This window comes from Hemicordylus capensis, chromosome 6, assembly GCF_027244095.1.
Source record: "Hemicordylus capensis ecotype Gifberg chromosome 6, rHemCap1.1.pri, whole genome shotgun sequence".
Classification (NCBI taxonomy): Eukaryota; Metazoa; Chordata; class Lepidosauria; order Squamata; family Cordylidae; genus Hemicordylus; species Hemicordylus capensis.
In genome coordinates, this window is record NC_069662.1 from 106,629,534 (window position 1) to 106,644,791 (window position 15,258).

The 15,258-nt window shown below is 42.2% G+C and overlaps 1 protein-coding gene across 18 annotated transcripts in view; it reads right to left on the bottom strand.

Moving 5' to 3' along the window:
* The window catches only part of ZCWPW2 (zinc finger CW-type and PWWP domain containing 2), a 76,237-nt gene that overhangs the window by 21,321 nt on the left and 39,658 nt on the right, over positions 1-15,258 (bottom strand). For 14 of the 18 annotated variants that reach the window (XM_053264800.1, XM_053264801.1, XM_053264803.1 and 11 more), the window contains 4 exons: positions 8,054-8,168; positions 5,806-5,861; positions 1,665-1,726; positions 975-1,057 (listed from right to left, as the gene is read on the bottom strand). In XM_053264800.1, the coding sequence (XP_053120775.1) occupies positions 975-1,057; positions 1,665-1,726; positions 5,806-5,861; positions 8,054-8,168 (316 nt within the window). The remainder of the gene's footprint in view (positions 1-974; positions 1,058-1,664; positions 1,727-5,805; positions 5,862-8,053; positions 8,169-15,258) is intronic. The other 4 variants (XM_053264790.1, XM_053264789.1, XM_053264805.1 and 1 more) reach the window with 2 other exon arrangements.

A 15,258-nucleotide genomic window follows, 5' to 3' on the forward strand; every position in this document is an offset into this window, starting at 1 on the left:
CCAATCACAGGCATCACCCACAGTATCTCACCAACAAAATATGCCTCAAGAAATAAAAAAGGGAAAATTTATAAATAAATCTTCAACAAAAGATTATCATGTCATAACACAGATTAGCAGAATCTGTAGGCCAGAGTTCAAATGTCAGATCAACTTAGCAAGAACCCACAAAGACTTTAACCAGGAAGAAGGCCACAAAAACATACTGGAGCTCAAACTGGTAGAGGTGAAGATCAATTTGATCATCACAAATATATGGACATATATCATCATAAACATATACACCCAACTGTCTCCATCCATACTAGGACTTGACATCAAAGGCAAATGTGGTTTGACCACTGGAAAAGGTGATGAGAGAAGAAACAGTGGTTTCATTCAGCACATATGCATTAAAATTCAGAGCTCTGTCCTACGGAGCATTTATGTAAAACAATTAATTTAGGATGTTGCTCACTATTCCCTCTCCTAGATTTGCTAGAGCTAAAGGAAGAACAATCAAGAAGTTAAATGGCATGTGAAATATCCAATGAGTGGGAAAGGTGGGTCATGTTGAACTCAAGGGTTATAGCATAAGGAAGAAGTGTCAGCACAGGGGAGCCCAAGCATAGGATGGAACATGGGTAATATACTAGGTGAATCTGGAAGTCTCTATACAGACTACATCAACCAGATTAGCTGTGCTATTTTGTAGAATAGGACTTATTGCACAATTTCTGGGATACTACAGAGGTATTTCTGTTAACAGTTGCTGGAAGGAGTCTCTCTCTTGTATTCCCTCTAATTTAAGTTTTATTTTATTCCTGCTATGCTGTACAAGTGTATGTGTTGGTATGATTTTGGGGCTCTGTCTTGATATTCAGTTTGTGTAGTTCCGTTTCTCTTCCATCAGAAGTCCTTTTATACTCACATTGTGATAGGTGTTTGCCTTCTACATCCCCCTATGCTTACCATATAATTAAGAATGCATGTACCTGAGCCAAAGTGTTTGCTTGGACATTTAGGAAAAATCCACATGGGATCTGAAGGTGGCCTCATGGCTTCCTGGAGAATCTCTCTGAAGAAAAGGAATCAATGGTGTGTGTTTAGCGTAGAGTGTGGGACAGAAGATCTTCACCTCTTATTGAGGTCTTCATCAGATCCCCAACATGGAGTGCCTCAACCTTTTAAGATGAAGGGGGTGAGTGTCAGGGATAGGATCTTCTCAAAAGTGGCACCACAATTATGGAACCCCCTCTCCTTATCTATTTGCCTGGTATATCTTTAAGGCATTGGGTAAACACAATGCTGTTTTTCAGGATTTTTAAAATGGTTTTGCAATGGTTTTTAAATTGTCTTTTGTGGCTTTCATTTATATAATCTGCAGATGTTGAAAAATGCTGATGTATCATCTGTTTAATTGTTATACTGATGTAAACTACCCAGAAAATGTGTAATTACCTCATGAGAGAAAGAAGCTGAGGTACACACACAAATGTCTCTTCTGTTTCCTGCATAAGTCAATAGCAGAATGTTTGTGTCCATGCCCTGAGAGTAAACCTTTCTTTTCCTCGGGCATAATAATTTTATAGCAACCTAACATGACATAGCAATCATAATGGTAGCAGACCACTATTTTCAAATTACCGGCAAAACCTCTTTAAAAAAAGCAAACCTAAACATACTTTCTTTTTCTTCCAGTTCTGCAGGTACTTTTCTTACCATGGGTTTTTGCCCAGGCTTTTATCTGAGAAACAAAAATAAGAACATAGATGATGATGATGATGTTTATACACCAAAGTTCACTATGATGCTTGCTTTTTCTCTTATATATTATATTTGATATGGAGACAAGAATGCATATAGTGAATATCCCACATGTATCTCAACCACATTGATTCAATAGGAGCTGGGGCCACCATGCAGTGACTTTTTTCACTCCCACTAGCATCCACCAGCTTTAGTGATCAAGTTCTGAAAAACTCACAGCATGATGGCCTAGCTCATATAGTGAATACTATACAATATGTATCCAGCAGGGGATAAGCGGAATTCACCAAAGGGATGCCAGTTCCTGTGGTGAATGGAAGCTCTAAGCCCCTTCTGTACACATGGAAATGTCTATTTTCTCCCTCTGATTTCTAAGAAAAACAGAGCACCCTGGTTGATTGGTTGGTTTTTTAATCAGTGTTCACAAAATATAAAAATCACTGCATTGGGTGGGGGCAGGGAAACAAATCTTGGTCAAGAGCTCTCCGAGATGTATGCTGGTTACTAATTTGCATAATGTCAAGAAGTGTTACCATGGTAAAGTGATTAGTTATTCTGTTGTTTCATTCCCAAGTGAGTGTCTATATTTATCTCTTTATTTAGGTTCTTATCTGCCCCCAAACTGTTCACTTAAAATTATGATTAAGCATAATATACTGCAAAAATAAAAATAAAGAACAGCTATGAAATAATGGTATGTATCCCAAGCTCAGGCTGCCAACATCACACACAAAATTCAAAGGAAAATTATTACAGCCAAAAGAAGATTATTATGAAAAACTCAGTGAAAGCAGCAGAAGGTTGGTTTGCAAGGAGTGCAATCAGGGGCGTAGCTATAATTGAACAAACGTGTTCAAAGTACACAGGCCCCCAGCTCCTGAGAGCCCTCCAGTTCCATCCCTCCCTGTTTTCTTCATTGTCTCCCTCACTCTGGGGGGCCGCCCGAGAGAGGGATGAACACAGGCCCCCTCTCCCCTAGCTACGCCCCTGAGTGCAATCAACTGATTAAAGATCTGATGAGAAATGAAAATGGTGGTAAAACTTAGCACACCTTGGAGCTGTCATGCAGTGAGTTTCCTTGCCTTCAATTTGCAGTTGGAGCCATAGTGCTGGACCAGAAGGACCTTGGTCCATCAGGGAGAAAATTCTTACACATTCTGGTATTCTTGCCAGCCCCAATACTTACATGTAAGTGATCTAATAAGGCTGTGCCCCAAAATTTATTTTTAATTTTTATTTGATTTATATACTGCCCTTCCAAAAATGGCTCAGGGCGGTTTACAACAAATAAAATAGACACTGATTCCTTTTCTAATGGGCTGTTTCACATTTTATCACAAATGTTCCTGTGTTTCCATTTCAGATGAGCTGTATCATTTCTATAATATTTACAGAGCAGTTCTTCATGGGAGCGCAAGTGGTCAAGGCTCCTTCAGAGGTGTTTATTGCATGTTTTCAGGTTCGTGAATGTCCTTGAGATGTTATATGAAAGTATATGGTCCAATTCAGTTTTGGCTGTAACAAGTGAATTACTCTTGTTACAAAATACATGTTCAGCTAGGACTTTTTGAACATATATCTGCAAATGACTGCATGGGAGAGTTAATATTTTATACAGCAAAGGCATTGCTGGACATTTCCTGATCAGAAAACCATCTTCTGGAAAATAAACATCAGCATACAAGGAAGCATGCAGTTTATCCTGCAAAATGGCAAGTGGCTTTTGAAACTGAAGGGAGCTTGAGGACCAGTTTGTGACATGTGATGGGAATGTGCTGTTCAATCACATTCTGTCACAACTGGTTGTTCTTGGTGCAGTAAACCAGGCAGGGACCATTATCTGGGCACTTGTGGGGATAGCCTCTTCATATGCACTCATAAGCAGAGGGTAGCTCAATAAACCGCGGAGCGCATGCCCAGAACTTCCGAGAAAGATACGGCCGCAGGCACCAGGCGGCCATGTTGATCGGCCTGGCCGGCGGCGGCCTAGAGGCCGGCAGTGGTACGGAGACCCGGACCTCACCCTCCCTGTCACCCTCGCCCGCCTCCCCCGGAATCGCTGGCTGGCTCTGGCAGCCGAGTCACTCCCTGGAGTGTCCTGGGCATCTGCCGCTGCTGGCGCCCTTGGTGGTCGCCCGGCAATGCCCATTCCTCGGGGAAGCAACAGGGAGGGAGAGAGGGAGGTTGTGCAAGGCAGACTTCTCCCTTCCTGGTCCCTGGATGCCGAGTAGGAGGAGAATGAGGGGCCACGAAAGGAGCCGCAGCAGCGCCGTCTCCTGGGCTCCAGCCGCCTCTGCTTACTAGGCACAGGGCTGCTTTTCTAGACCACCCCTGGGGCGGATCACTCGCCTTGGTTGCCTTCTGAGGCGGTGCCTCTTTCAAACTGTGTGGGGACCCTTCAGATTGCAGCCCCGTCCTTGGCTTTCTAAAAGCAAAGCCTACTCGGAAAAAGAACGGGATACGATCCATCCATCAAACACACATAAACATAAAATAGAAGCATCCTTGCTGGACCGTGAGACCCCTTTCAGCCAACTCGGCATGATTCTAAAGCTCACGGGCGAAGCAGCATTGTTTTCTTTTAAGAGGCACAGGCAGCATTTGCCACGATGGTTTAATCATAATTGATCAGGGAAGCCGTTTCCTCTTCCCATCCCTTCTGCCTGCCTGCAGAGGAGACAAGGGGGCGGGAAACAGAAAGCAGCGAGTGTGTCTCAGGCTGGTGGTTGCTGCTGCTGCTGCTGCTGCTCCCCCCGCCCCCTCCTAGCACCCGTTATTGTCAAGCTTACCTAACAAGCGCTGCCTCCCGTCCTTCCTTCCTGCCTGCCTTCCCCGATCTCTCCATCCGAGGAGGTGTGCCCCCCCAAAATAAAAACCACCGTGGGAGGCGGAAGGCTCGGGTGGGAGGGGGGCGGAGAAGGCTACTAGCGCCCGTTATTTTAATGGGCTGAAAGATACTAGTTCTTAATAAAGCTGTAGCCTGATTTTACAAGTCAGATGTATGTTCTGGTCCTTCCTCTTTCCCCCTGCTACAGACACACAAAAACAGTTATGAAACGTATAGCACAAGCCTCTGGTCTCAAGATGTAAGCTGAGCATACAAGCTGAGTTTTTTGTAAAATCTGGGGAAGTAGATTCAGTATTTCCAAGTGAACTAGTGATATTGGCATGTGGATGCTGAGAAGATTCAATAATCTATGGTAATTGGTGTGTCACCAGTTCTCTCTGTATGACAAGGATTGTGTGCACTATCTGAAACAAATAGCTCTGGAGAAATTCTTTGATCTACTAAGTCTACAACTATGACTACAACTACGAATATTTATATACTGCACTTCAACCAAAGTTCTCAAAGTGGTTTACATAGAAAAACAAATAATACATAAATAAGATGATCCCCTGTCCTCAAAGGGTTCACAATCTAAAAAGAAACATAAGACAGATACCAGCAACAGCCACTGGAGGGAAATTGTGCTGGGGTTAGATAGAGCCAGTTGCTCTCCCCATGCTAAATATAAGAGAATCACCAGTGTAAAAAGTGCCTCTTTACTCAGTTAGCAGGAGTCTGCTAAATCTGCTAGAAGAATTCTACAGGCACCCATAATAGTTGATAACTAACTTTTTAGAATGTTTATTTAATTAGATTAAATAAATTAAGGATATTTATCTTACTTCATTTTTGAATTGTACTTTATTTACAGAACATCTGGTGTTGAAAACACAAAGCAACTAATATAAAAATTTAACAAAATATTTAAGCTGAAAACTATGGCTCTAACAGCATCTGCAACATGCTTTAAGTTAGGGGTAGGCAAACTTAGCTCTCCAACTGTTGCTGAACTACAATTCCCATAATGCCCAGCCACAATAAGATGGTGGGAGCAGCAACAGTTGGAGAACCAGGGTTGCCTATTCCTGTTTTAAGTGATCTGCCTAAAGAGAGGATAGGAGTTTTTGTGATGAAATCAAATGATTTTTAAAAAGTGATTTAGGGGGAAAAATGCCACTTGTTCTAACAAATATTTAAGATTGTAAACATATATATTTAAATCTTACTGTTTTGGTCCATGTTCTGTCATCTTTGGTTTCAGCTTCTTTATTTTTTATTGAACCTAAATATATATATATATATATATATATAGAGAGAGAGAGAGAGAGAGAGAGAGAGAGAGAGAGAGAGAGAGAGAGAGACCAGTAAATGCCGTGTCACTATTTGCAAATAAAACTAATTTGTATAATTATTTTGGTCTGTTCTCGGTTACATTGAGCTAACAAATGTAGTATTCAGATATGAATGGTTTCCTTAATTATACAACAATGGATAGTATGATACCCCTCTCTACTGACAGACCAGCTACATAGCATCTCTGTCATGCTGCAATGTTTGGGAATCATGAAGAAAAGTATTCATAGATCTTGAATGAAAGAATGTAGAAACAATCCAGACACTCTCTGGAGAGAAATTAATTGAATAGGAACTGGCTCACCCCCCACTGCCAGGAATAAGCACCCACAGTAATATACCGAAAGGGATTTATTTATTTATTTATTTGATTGATTGATTGATTGATTGATTTATATACCGCCCTTCCAAAATGGCTCAGGGCGGTTTACAATATATGGCTCTCTAGCACAGAAGACTTCCATAAGCATTTACACATGTAAGCCTGTCCTTTAATTAATTAATTAGTTTATTTAAGAAATTTCTAGGCTACTTTTCAATAGAAAAATCAGAGTAGCATACAATAAAATACAAATAAGATAAAAAGAGGAAAAAATACAGTGGCTGACATCCAGACTAGTTCTGCACTAATGCAATAAACAAAGATGAACCCACACAAGAGCGTCTTGAAGCTAAGTGGATGCTAAAAGTTGTTCAAACTCTTGAGCTTCTGGCCCACTTGTACTAGGGTTGCACTTGTGCAACAAGGATAGAGGATAGTTTTGCATCATTCCCTCCAAAATATATGGACTGCAGAAGAGGTTTCACAGCAGGAGGCATGCTGCACAAATACACTCTGTTGCACCAGTGCAACACTAATCTGCTGAAAGCTTCCAACTTTGTGGAACTAGCAAGTGCGACATATTTGCATTAGCACAGAATTAGTCTGAATGTTGGCCAGTTAAAAACAAAACATAGACCATAAAATAGCAACAAAAAATCAGCAGAACAGATAAAATCAATATTAGAACAAGCTTACATTACATGCTGGAATGCCTGAGCAAATAGACACATCTCTGCTGGTCACAGAAAGATGTTAGTTAGTGTCAGGGGGGGTCTCCCTGAAGACAGCATTCCATAATCAGGCTGTCACAGTCAAGATGGCCCTCTCCCACAGTCACAACCCACCTTATTTCAGATGGTGGGGGGATGTGGAGTAGGACCTCCAAGCTTGAATGCAATGCCTGGGCAGAGTCATGTGGTGAACCTTTAGATACCCAGGTCCAAAACTACTTACAGCTTTACAGATAATCAGCAAAACTTTGAATTTTGGCCAGAAAGGACTGGTAACTAGTGTAGCTATTTAAAACCTGGTGTGCTATGTTCTGTTACTAAAGCCAGCCCCAGTTAGTAATCTGGTGTGCAGCTTTTTGTACTAACTGAATTTTCCAATAAGTCTTCAAAGGAAGGCCTACATAGAACACAGTAGTTTTAATTAAAGATAATTGCCAACATCCTAACTATGGCGCATTCGCACATTACGTGAAATTGGAGTTGAAGGGGTCCAGAGGTTGCCAAACCTGTATGTCCAAATGCAGGACACCCCATCCAAACTCCAGTTCCACATGGAGAGCGACCCAAGGTTTCACTCTCTACTCCAATTTGTACCCTCGAGTTGTAGTGAGTTTCACCACCCCAAACAGAAGTTAAACACAGCCATCATTACGTGTAAATGGGGAATCACAGACTGCATTCCCTGTAACCGGAGTTGAGGGATGAAGATCCTCAAGCTCCTCCCTCTCTCTGGCTGCGACTGGCTGTGCAGGCCATCCTTCATGCAAGAAGGAAGCCTACACAGCCAGTTCCCGCTCCTCTCTGCAGTCTCCCTGACTACAGAGAGCCTGCTCTCTGTTACATGGATGGAGCGGAGATGGTGTGGGGAGCAGAATTGTGGGTTCACTGGACCTGCAGTTCCATGTTATGTGCGAATACAGCCTATATAAACTACACCATTGGTTTTTAAAAAACAACTTCTATGGATCTTGCTACTGGAATCTATACATAAAACATTTAATAACTTTGTAATCGTTATGTCAGAATAAAGCTGATGTATAAAGACAAATAAAAAACAGATGCTTGTACCCTTTTTTGATAAGTAGCACATTTCAAGCCTTTGCTGAGTAGAACAGGCAAGCAATTTGTCTGCTTCCTCCAGTGCACTTGCATACCAGGCCTTTCTTCTTTTGCATCTATCTGGCTGTGAAAAATAATGTATATTAGTTATAGTTACCACAGTACTAGTACAATTTTTCTGAAATTCTGTATTAGTCAGAAATATACAAAATATAAAAAATATAAAGGATACATGGATTTATAATTTTTGGTCTCTTACATTTATGCAGTTGAATGAACAACAATTACAACATAATAAATCAGTTATGAAACTATTTTAATAGCAGAAAAAGTGTGGGAATGCCAATTATTTTATATTAGATTAGATACCTGTATTAATATTGGAAACTTATATGAAACCTTTGTATTTATTTTTGTTGAATTTATATACCAGTTTTCATTAATATAATATCAAAGCAGTTTACTATAAAATTAAAAATACGCAATTAAAACAAAACACAATTAAAAGGACAAATATTACATTTAAATACAAAAATAATACATTATTTTAAAAGTTTAAAAACATATATAAAACAAAACAGTAAAACACAAGACACAGAGCAGAAGCAGCAAAGAAAACAGTTCTCTCATATAAAAGCCTAGGTTAAGAGCCAAATTTTTACTTGTTTGCTAAAACTGTAATGGAGAGTGAGGAGTGGATGTCAACCGGGAGAGAATTCCAAAGCCTGGGGGCAATGACCAATAAAGCCCTGTTCTGTATGCTCAACAGCTGAGCCTCACTGTCGATACATGGAGCAGAGACCCCTCCAATGATGTTGTCAGGCGGGCAGATATATGTCAGACATAGTTTCTTTATAGCAAATTCTCTGTCTCTCTTTTTTAAAGCCAGGTCATTCAGTTTTTCTAGCTCAGATGCCAAGACGTCTTGTGCTGGGCCTAGGTTGAGGTCTGTTGGTAGGGCTTTGAAACTAGTCTTCACATTTTTAGATTTTACCGATTGAAAATTTAAATGTGCACAGAATGGGATTTGCGTTCTGTTCTCAGCTCGGATCGGAACACAAATATCTGGAATGTTCTGTCGGACATTCCATGTTCTGTCGGACACGTCATGACTGGAACAACCAGTCATGCAGGTGAATGTTTCGAGTGTTCCGAGCTGTTCCAAACCCCATTCTGGAGACCTGTTTTCCCCTTACTGACTGGTTTTGGCACTGGCTTCTGATTGGCTTGCAATCTCTTTGCTTCTTGGTTGGCTTGTTTTCAAGCCAATCAAGAACCCAAGGGAGATTGCAAGCCAATCAGATGCCAATGCCAAAACCAGTTAGCAAGGGAAAACAGGCCTCCAAAATGCACTGGGAACACTCAAAATGTTCTAATTCTGAATGGGGTCATTCCATTCCGAGCTTGAAACAGGCCCTTCATTTGAAGGGCATTCTGTTTTGAGATTGAAACAGCCTGTTTCGAGTCAGAATGTTTCGAGCTTGAAACGTTCTGCACATTCCTATTAACATGACTTCATCATTGAATCCAGTTGCAGCTACAGATGTATTATCAATTTATAATCCTTTATTAAATATTCCTATAGCAATTCACAATATTTTATATGTCAGTACAGTCTTAACATGGATATATGGAACAAGATACTAGAACGAGAGTGTGCTATTCTACTAGGTAGGAAAGGTGCTGTTCTGCTATGTTTTGTAATTTATATCTAATTTTACCAGGATTATTTTCCTTTGGTAATGGAAATATGTTTCTGAGGTGAAAAGAAAACTGTTTTAAGAACTTGCAGTGTGGTGAAGCATTGGCGTTTCCCAACAGAGTATAGAGAACAATGAGAAAAGCAGTATAGTAGACCTCAGAGAAATTGAGATTCTCTTTTTTTAAGCAAAGGCTATAGAAATCATATGGCTTTTCATGTAGCCTTTTTCACATATAAAACATAAGAAGAGCCCTGTTACCTCTGACCAAAGATCTACAATTCCAACATTATATATCCCACAATAGCCAAACAGATGCCTCTGAAAAGTCCACAAGAAGGGAATACATTTATTAGTAAATGTATATACTACTTTTCCTAAATGCTCTAAGAAGCATACAAAAAACAAAAGTACAATACGGCACATTAAAACAATAATTAAATATATAACCAACAAAAAACCACTGTTGTGGCAAGAACACTTAAAGTACACAAGCACACAAAGGAGAGCTCTAGTGATAGTATGAAGAGAGGGCATTTTGAACAAAAGGGTGTTTTCTAAGCACTTATCTTCTCAGAACCCTCACAGGTACTCTGTCTCAGGAGACCAGACTGAAAAGCCCACCTGGAACTTCCATTTCACCACCTCAGCTTCGAATTACTTGAGCCCGCACAGGTAATTCATAATGTCATTAACTCCCTGAGTTTGAGACTGAGACTCATAGGCTGTATACACAACTGCCCTGCATGGCAGACCACTGAACTGCAACAGTCCTATTCACCCCAGCATAGAATCTATCCAGTGTTTGTTGCTGATGTCTCCCTTGCATTTTTTTTTTAAATTAAGATTGTGAGTCTATTTGGGACAGGAAACCATCTTTTTATTCCTTGTGCCTTAGAAACTACTTTGAGAACGTTTTTGTTGAAAAGTGGTACATAAATAGTCCAAATAGCTTCTTCATGAGCCCTACTGATGATTAAGATCATCTGGAAAGGTCTGCCTGTGGTTGCCACCAGCTCAATTGGTGGTGACTCAGGGCTGGGCCTTCTCTATTGCTGCCCCAAGGCTTTGCAATGAGCTCCCTGTGAGGATATGAACGTCAGCATCTCTGATTGCTTAAATAAATAAATAAATAAATCTTAAGACACATCTATTTAACTAGGCCTTAGGGTAATTTTTAAGGTAAAGGTAAGGTAAAGTTGTGCCCTCAAGTCAGTGTTGATTCCTGGTGACCACAGAGCCATGTGGTTTTCTTTGGTAAAATACAGGAGGGGGTTTACTATTGCCATCTCCCGCACAGTATGAGATTATGCCTTTCAGCATCTTCCTATATCGCTTCTGCCCGATATAAGTGTTTCCCATAGTCTAGGAAACATAGTCTGGGAAACATACCAGCGGGGATTTGAACCTCTTGCTCCCTAGGCAAGTAACTTCCTTGCTGCACCATTAGGTGGCTCAGGCTAATTTTTTAGTGGTTTTAAAATGTTTGTTTTGTTTTAATTGCTTTGACTGTTTTAATTTTTGTGATTTGTATTTTAATTGTACATAAACTGACCAGATACTTATGCATTGGGTGGCATACAAATATGTTAAATAAATAGTAACAGTCTTGCCAGAGTTTTAGGCTCACTGGATCCTTCCAGAACAGGAAACACTATAAAAGTGTGCTGTTTGGACTACTGCTTTGCCTCAGTGATAAGATTCCTTGGTCACTGATGTGTTAGTATTCGACTCCTGGTTGTCTACTTGGCTTTGACTTTTGGCTTCAGCTCCGATTCTCAGTTTGCCTCTTGATCCTGGTTGTCTGCTCAGCCTTGACCCTTGGCTTTCTTCCTGATCCTGGTTCCTAGGTGTCTGCTTGGCTATGTCACTGACTTACATCCTGCTTTTACTTCGTGCTCCTGGTTGTCTTCTCAGCATTAACCCTTGACTATGTCTCTGGCTCCAACTCCCAGCTCGTTTCTTAATTCTGAGCCCTGCTTTGCCCTTTGTTCCTGATTTCTTGCTCAGCTTCAGATTCTGACCTGGGGCAAGCTATGAACTGTGGCAGAGCCCAGCTCTGTCAGGTTGGCAAAGAGATGCCTCCAAGTATGAATGCCTCAAATGTCTCTCAGGTCTTTTAATCCATCTTCAGTATTGTCAAATGTGTCTTGGGTTATAAACTGTATTGGCTAATCATTCCATCATCCCACAACAGTTAACAGCAAATTGCTTACCTGTAATGGTAGTTCTTCTAGTGCTCCACTGTACCTTCATACAAATGGGCTTCAAGCATATGCAGAAGCCTAGTTTGGGAACCTTCCAAGCTTTGCTACATTTCTGGCGGTAACCCCACCCCATAGCCCTACATGACAGCGAGGCTATTTCCCCCTTTCCAGTTCAGGAGTTTGCTGCACCCATAGGTAAAGAGAAACACATAGAAAGCACAGGCCTCCTCCCGCCGAGGGGGTGGGTGTATGAATGTACAGTGGGCCACTAGAAAAACTACCATTACAGGTAAGCAATTTGCTGTTCTTCTGCATGGTTACTATACCTCATACAAATGGGCACATGCCAAGCTATCATATGTGGAGGCAGGTGCATGAGTAAAACTCTCGACTGAAAATTGATTGAAGAACTGCCCGACCAAATGCTGTATCCTGCCTTGCCCTTATATCCAGAGCATAATGCTTCATGAAGGAAGAAGGCGTGGCCCAGGTGGCCGCCTGGCAGATGGACTCCAGTAGGATAGCTTGTCAAATGCCATAGATGTCGCTACTGTGCATGTAAAGTGTACCTTCAGTGGAGCCGGAGGGGACATCTTTGACAACTCATAACACAGCTTAATAGTAGCAACAACCCATTTGGAGATAGATTGTGCAGAGGTCGGAGAACCTCTGTCCTTAGCGTGATATGTAACAAAATCGGAATGTTTCGGAATGGTGCAGTGAGCTGAATATAAAACATGAGTATACGATGGACATCCAACATGTGCAGTTTACATTCTGCCTCCAATGTTGGGGCAGGATCAAAAACAGGTAACCATAACAACTGTGAACGATAAAAAGTTGAAACAACTTCTGGAAGAAACTGGAGGTCATGACATAACACCACCTTGTCCTGGTGAAAAACAAGAAATGGCGAATCCGCCCGGAGGGCCCGTAGTTCTCCCACCCTACATGCAGAGGTAATTGCTACCAAGAATAATGTCTTCCAGGTGAGAAGGCAGAAATCACAGGTGGCCAATGGCTCAAATGGGTGTCCCATGAAGCCCAGGAGTACTAAAGGTAGGTCCAAAGGTGAAGACACGTTGGGAATGTCCAAATGCAAATCCGCCAAACCCTTCAGAAAGGCATGGACAGTTGGGTCGGACCAAAAGGACCTGTCCCTAGGCTCACACACATGTGCAGCGATGGCAGCCAAGTGAACCCAAATGAAAGCCACAGACAACCCCAACTGTTTGAGGAGAAGGATGTGAGCTAGAATGTAGGATCAAGGAACCGTCCTGGGGTCCACTTTGTCCTCCTGCTTTAGAGACAAAGCAACGCCACTTAGCAGCATAAGATTTCCTAGTGGAGGGCTTGCAGGATGCCAGTAGGACCTGTTTTATAAGTCCCGACCACCTATCTGGGTCCTCCACCCTGTCAGTCTTAGCACGTGTGGCAGGGGTTGAGGCGGGTGATCCTCCCGCTGAGGCAACAAGGTCCCTTGCAAAGGAAGATGATGAAAGATGTTTTTTGACACTTGTAGCAGGACTGAGAACCACTGTCTGTGTGGCCACCGGGAGTAACTAGGATGCAGTTCACTCTGTCCTCCCTGATCTTCTGTAACACTTTGGGAAGCAATGGAATGGGAAGGAACATGTATAGAAATCCCTGACTCCAATCCAAAGCAAAAGCATCCCCCAGAGATCCTATTCCAAGCCCTGCCCTTGAGCAATAGCGGTGACACTGACAATTTTCTCTGGATGTCAAAATATCTATCTCTGGTGTCCCCCAGAGGCGAAAAATGGTGTGGGTTGGTTTCGGCACCAGGGTCCATTTGTGATCATACAATGTTACGCGGCTGAGCGTGTCGGCTAATACACTGTCCTGTCCCCGAATGTGGATTGTGGACAAAGTGATATTATGTTGATGGCCCATTCCCATATGCGTGGGGACAGTGCCAGAAGACTGCAGGACCCTATGCTGCCCTGGCGATTGATATAGGCCCTTGTAGTTGTATTGTCCGTCGGGATCAGTACCTTTGGACTGTGTATATGGGGACATAATCGCTGTAGGGTACACAAGACCATGAGAAGTTCCAGATAGTTTAAGTGAAACAACTGCTCACTGTGTGACCAAAAAACCCCAGACGGTAACCTCGTTAAGATGAGCACCCCAGCCCATCATGGAAGCTTCTGTAGTGATAACCGCTGAAACTGGAACTATCTGGAAACTGGTGGAGCCCTGTAAGTTCTGTAGAGTATTCCACCATCGCAGAACCTGGAGTACCAAAGACGGCACTACGAGGATGCGGGACCAAGAGTGTCACATGTGGTCGAAATTGTTGAGAAACCATCTTTGTAAAATGCGCATGCAAAAGCACGCGTGGGGTAATACTGCCATTGTAGAGGCCATGAGTCCCAAGAGTCGTTGAATCACCACTGCCGGTTGTCTGGGATGTAATAGTTCCTGGCCAAAGTGTGTAACACTGAGATCCTCTCCTGACGAAGTATGACGACTTCTTTCATCAAATCAAAGATGATGCCAAGGAATTTGATAACCCTTGTGGGCGAGAGGCATGATTTCTTGTAAGTGATGTGCAGCCCCAGACCTGACAGCAGTGTTATGAATAAATGCAGGCAGGATAGAAGATCGCATTTCGTATCCACAACGAAGAGCCAGTCGTCCAACCACGGGAAGACCTGGATCCTCTATTCCTGGAGAAAGGCGATGACTGCCATGCACTTCATGTAGACCTGGGGGGCGGCTGAAAGTACAAACGGGAGAGCCTTGAATTGGAATACCGATGACCCCATCTGGGACCGGATGAATTTTCTGTGTTGAGGTCTGATGGAGATATGGTAATACGCGTCTTCAAGATCAATAGATGCAAACCGAACCTCCTTCCTTAAAAGAGGAAGAATCATGGAGACTGTCAGCATTCGAAACTTCTTGTAGGAAACAAATGAATTTAGGTCTCTGAGGTCCATAATAGGACCGAGCCCCCTGTAGGGCTTCAGTACCGTAAAATAATGGTGGGGAAATCCTTCCATCCCAGTGTGAGAGACTTGTTCTATGGCATCCTTGTGTAATAGGGAATCAACCTCTTGAATAAGCTCTCATGTTGACCTTGTAATATGGATGCCTGATGGTGGGGGGATTGAAACAAACTCTATTGCGTAACCAATTCAAATTATCATAAGGACCCATTGGTCCGTTGTAATTTTTTCCCCAAGCGTCCAGGTAGGGTCTTAAGTGTCTTCCAAAGGTATAATGATCATTGTCTTTTATTGTAGGTGGAGGACCTGAGCTTGGCCTGATTAGATTTTCC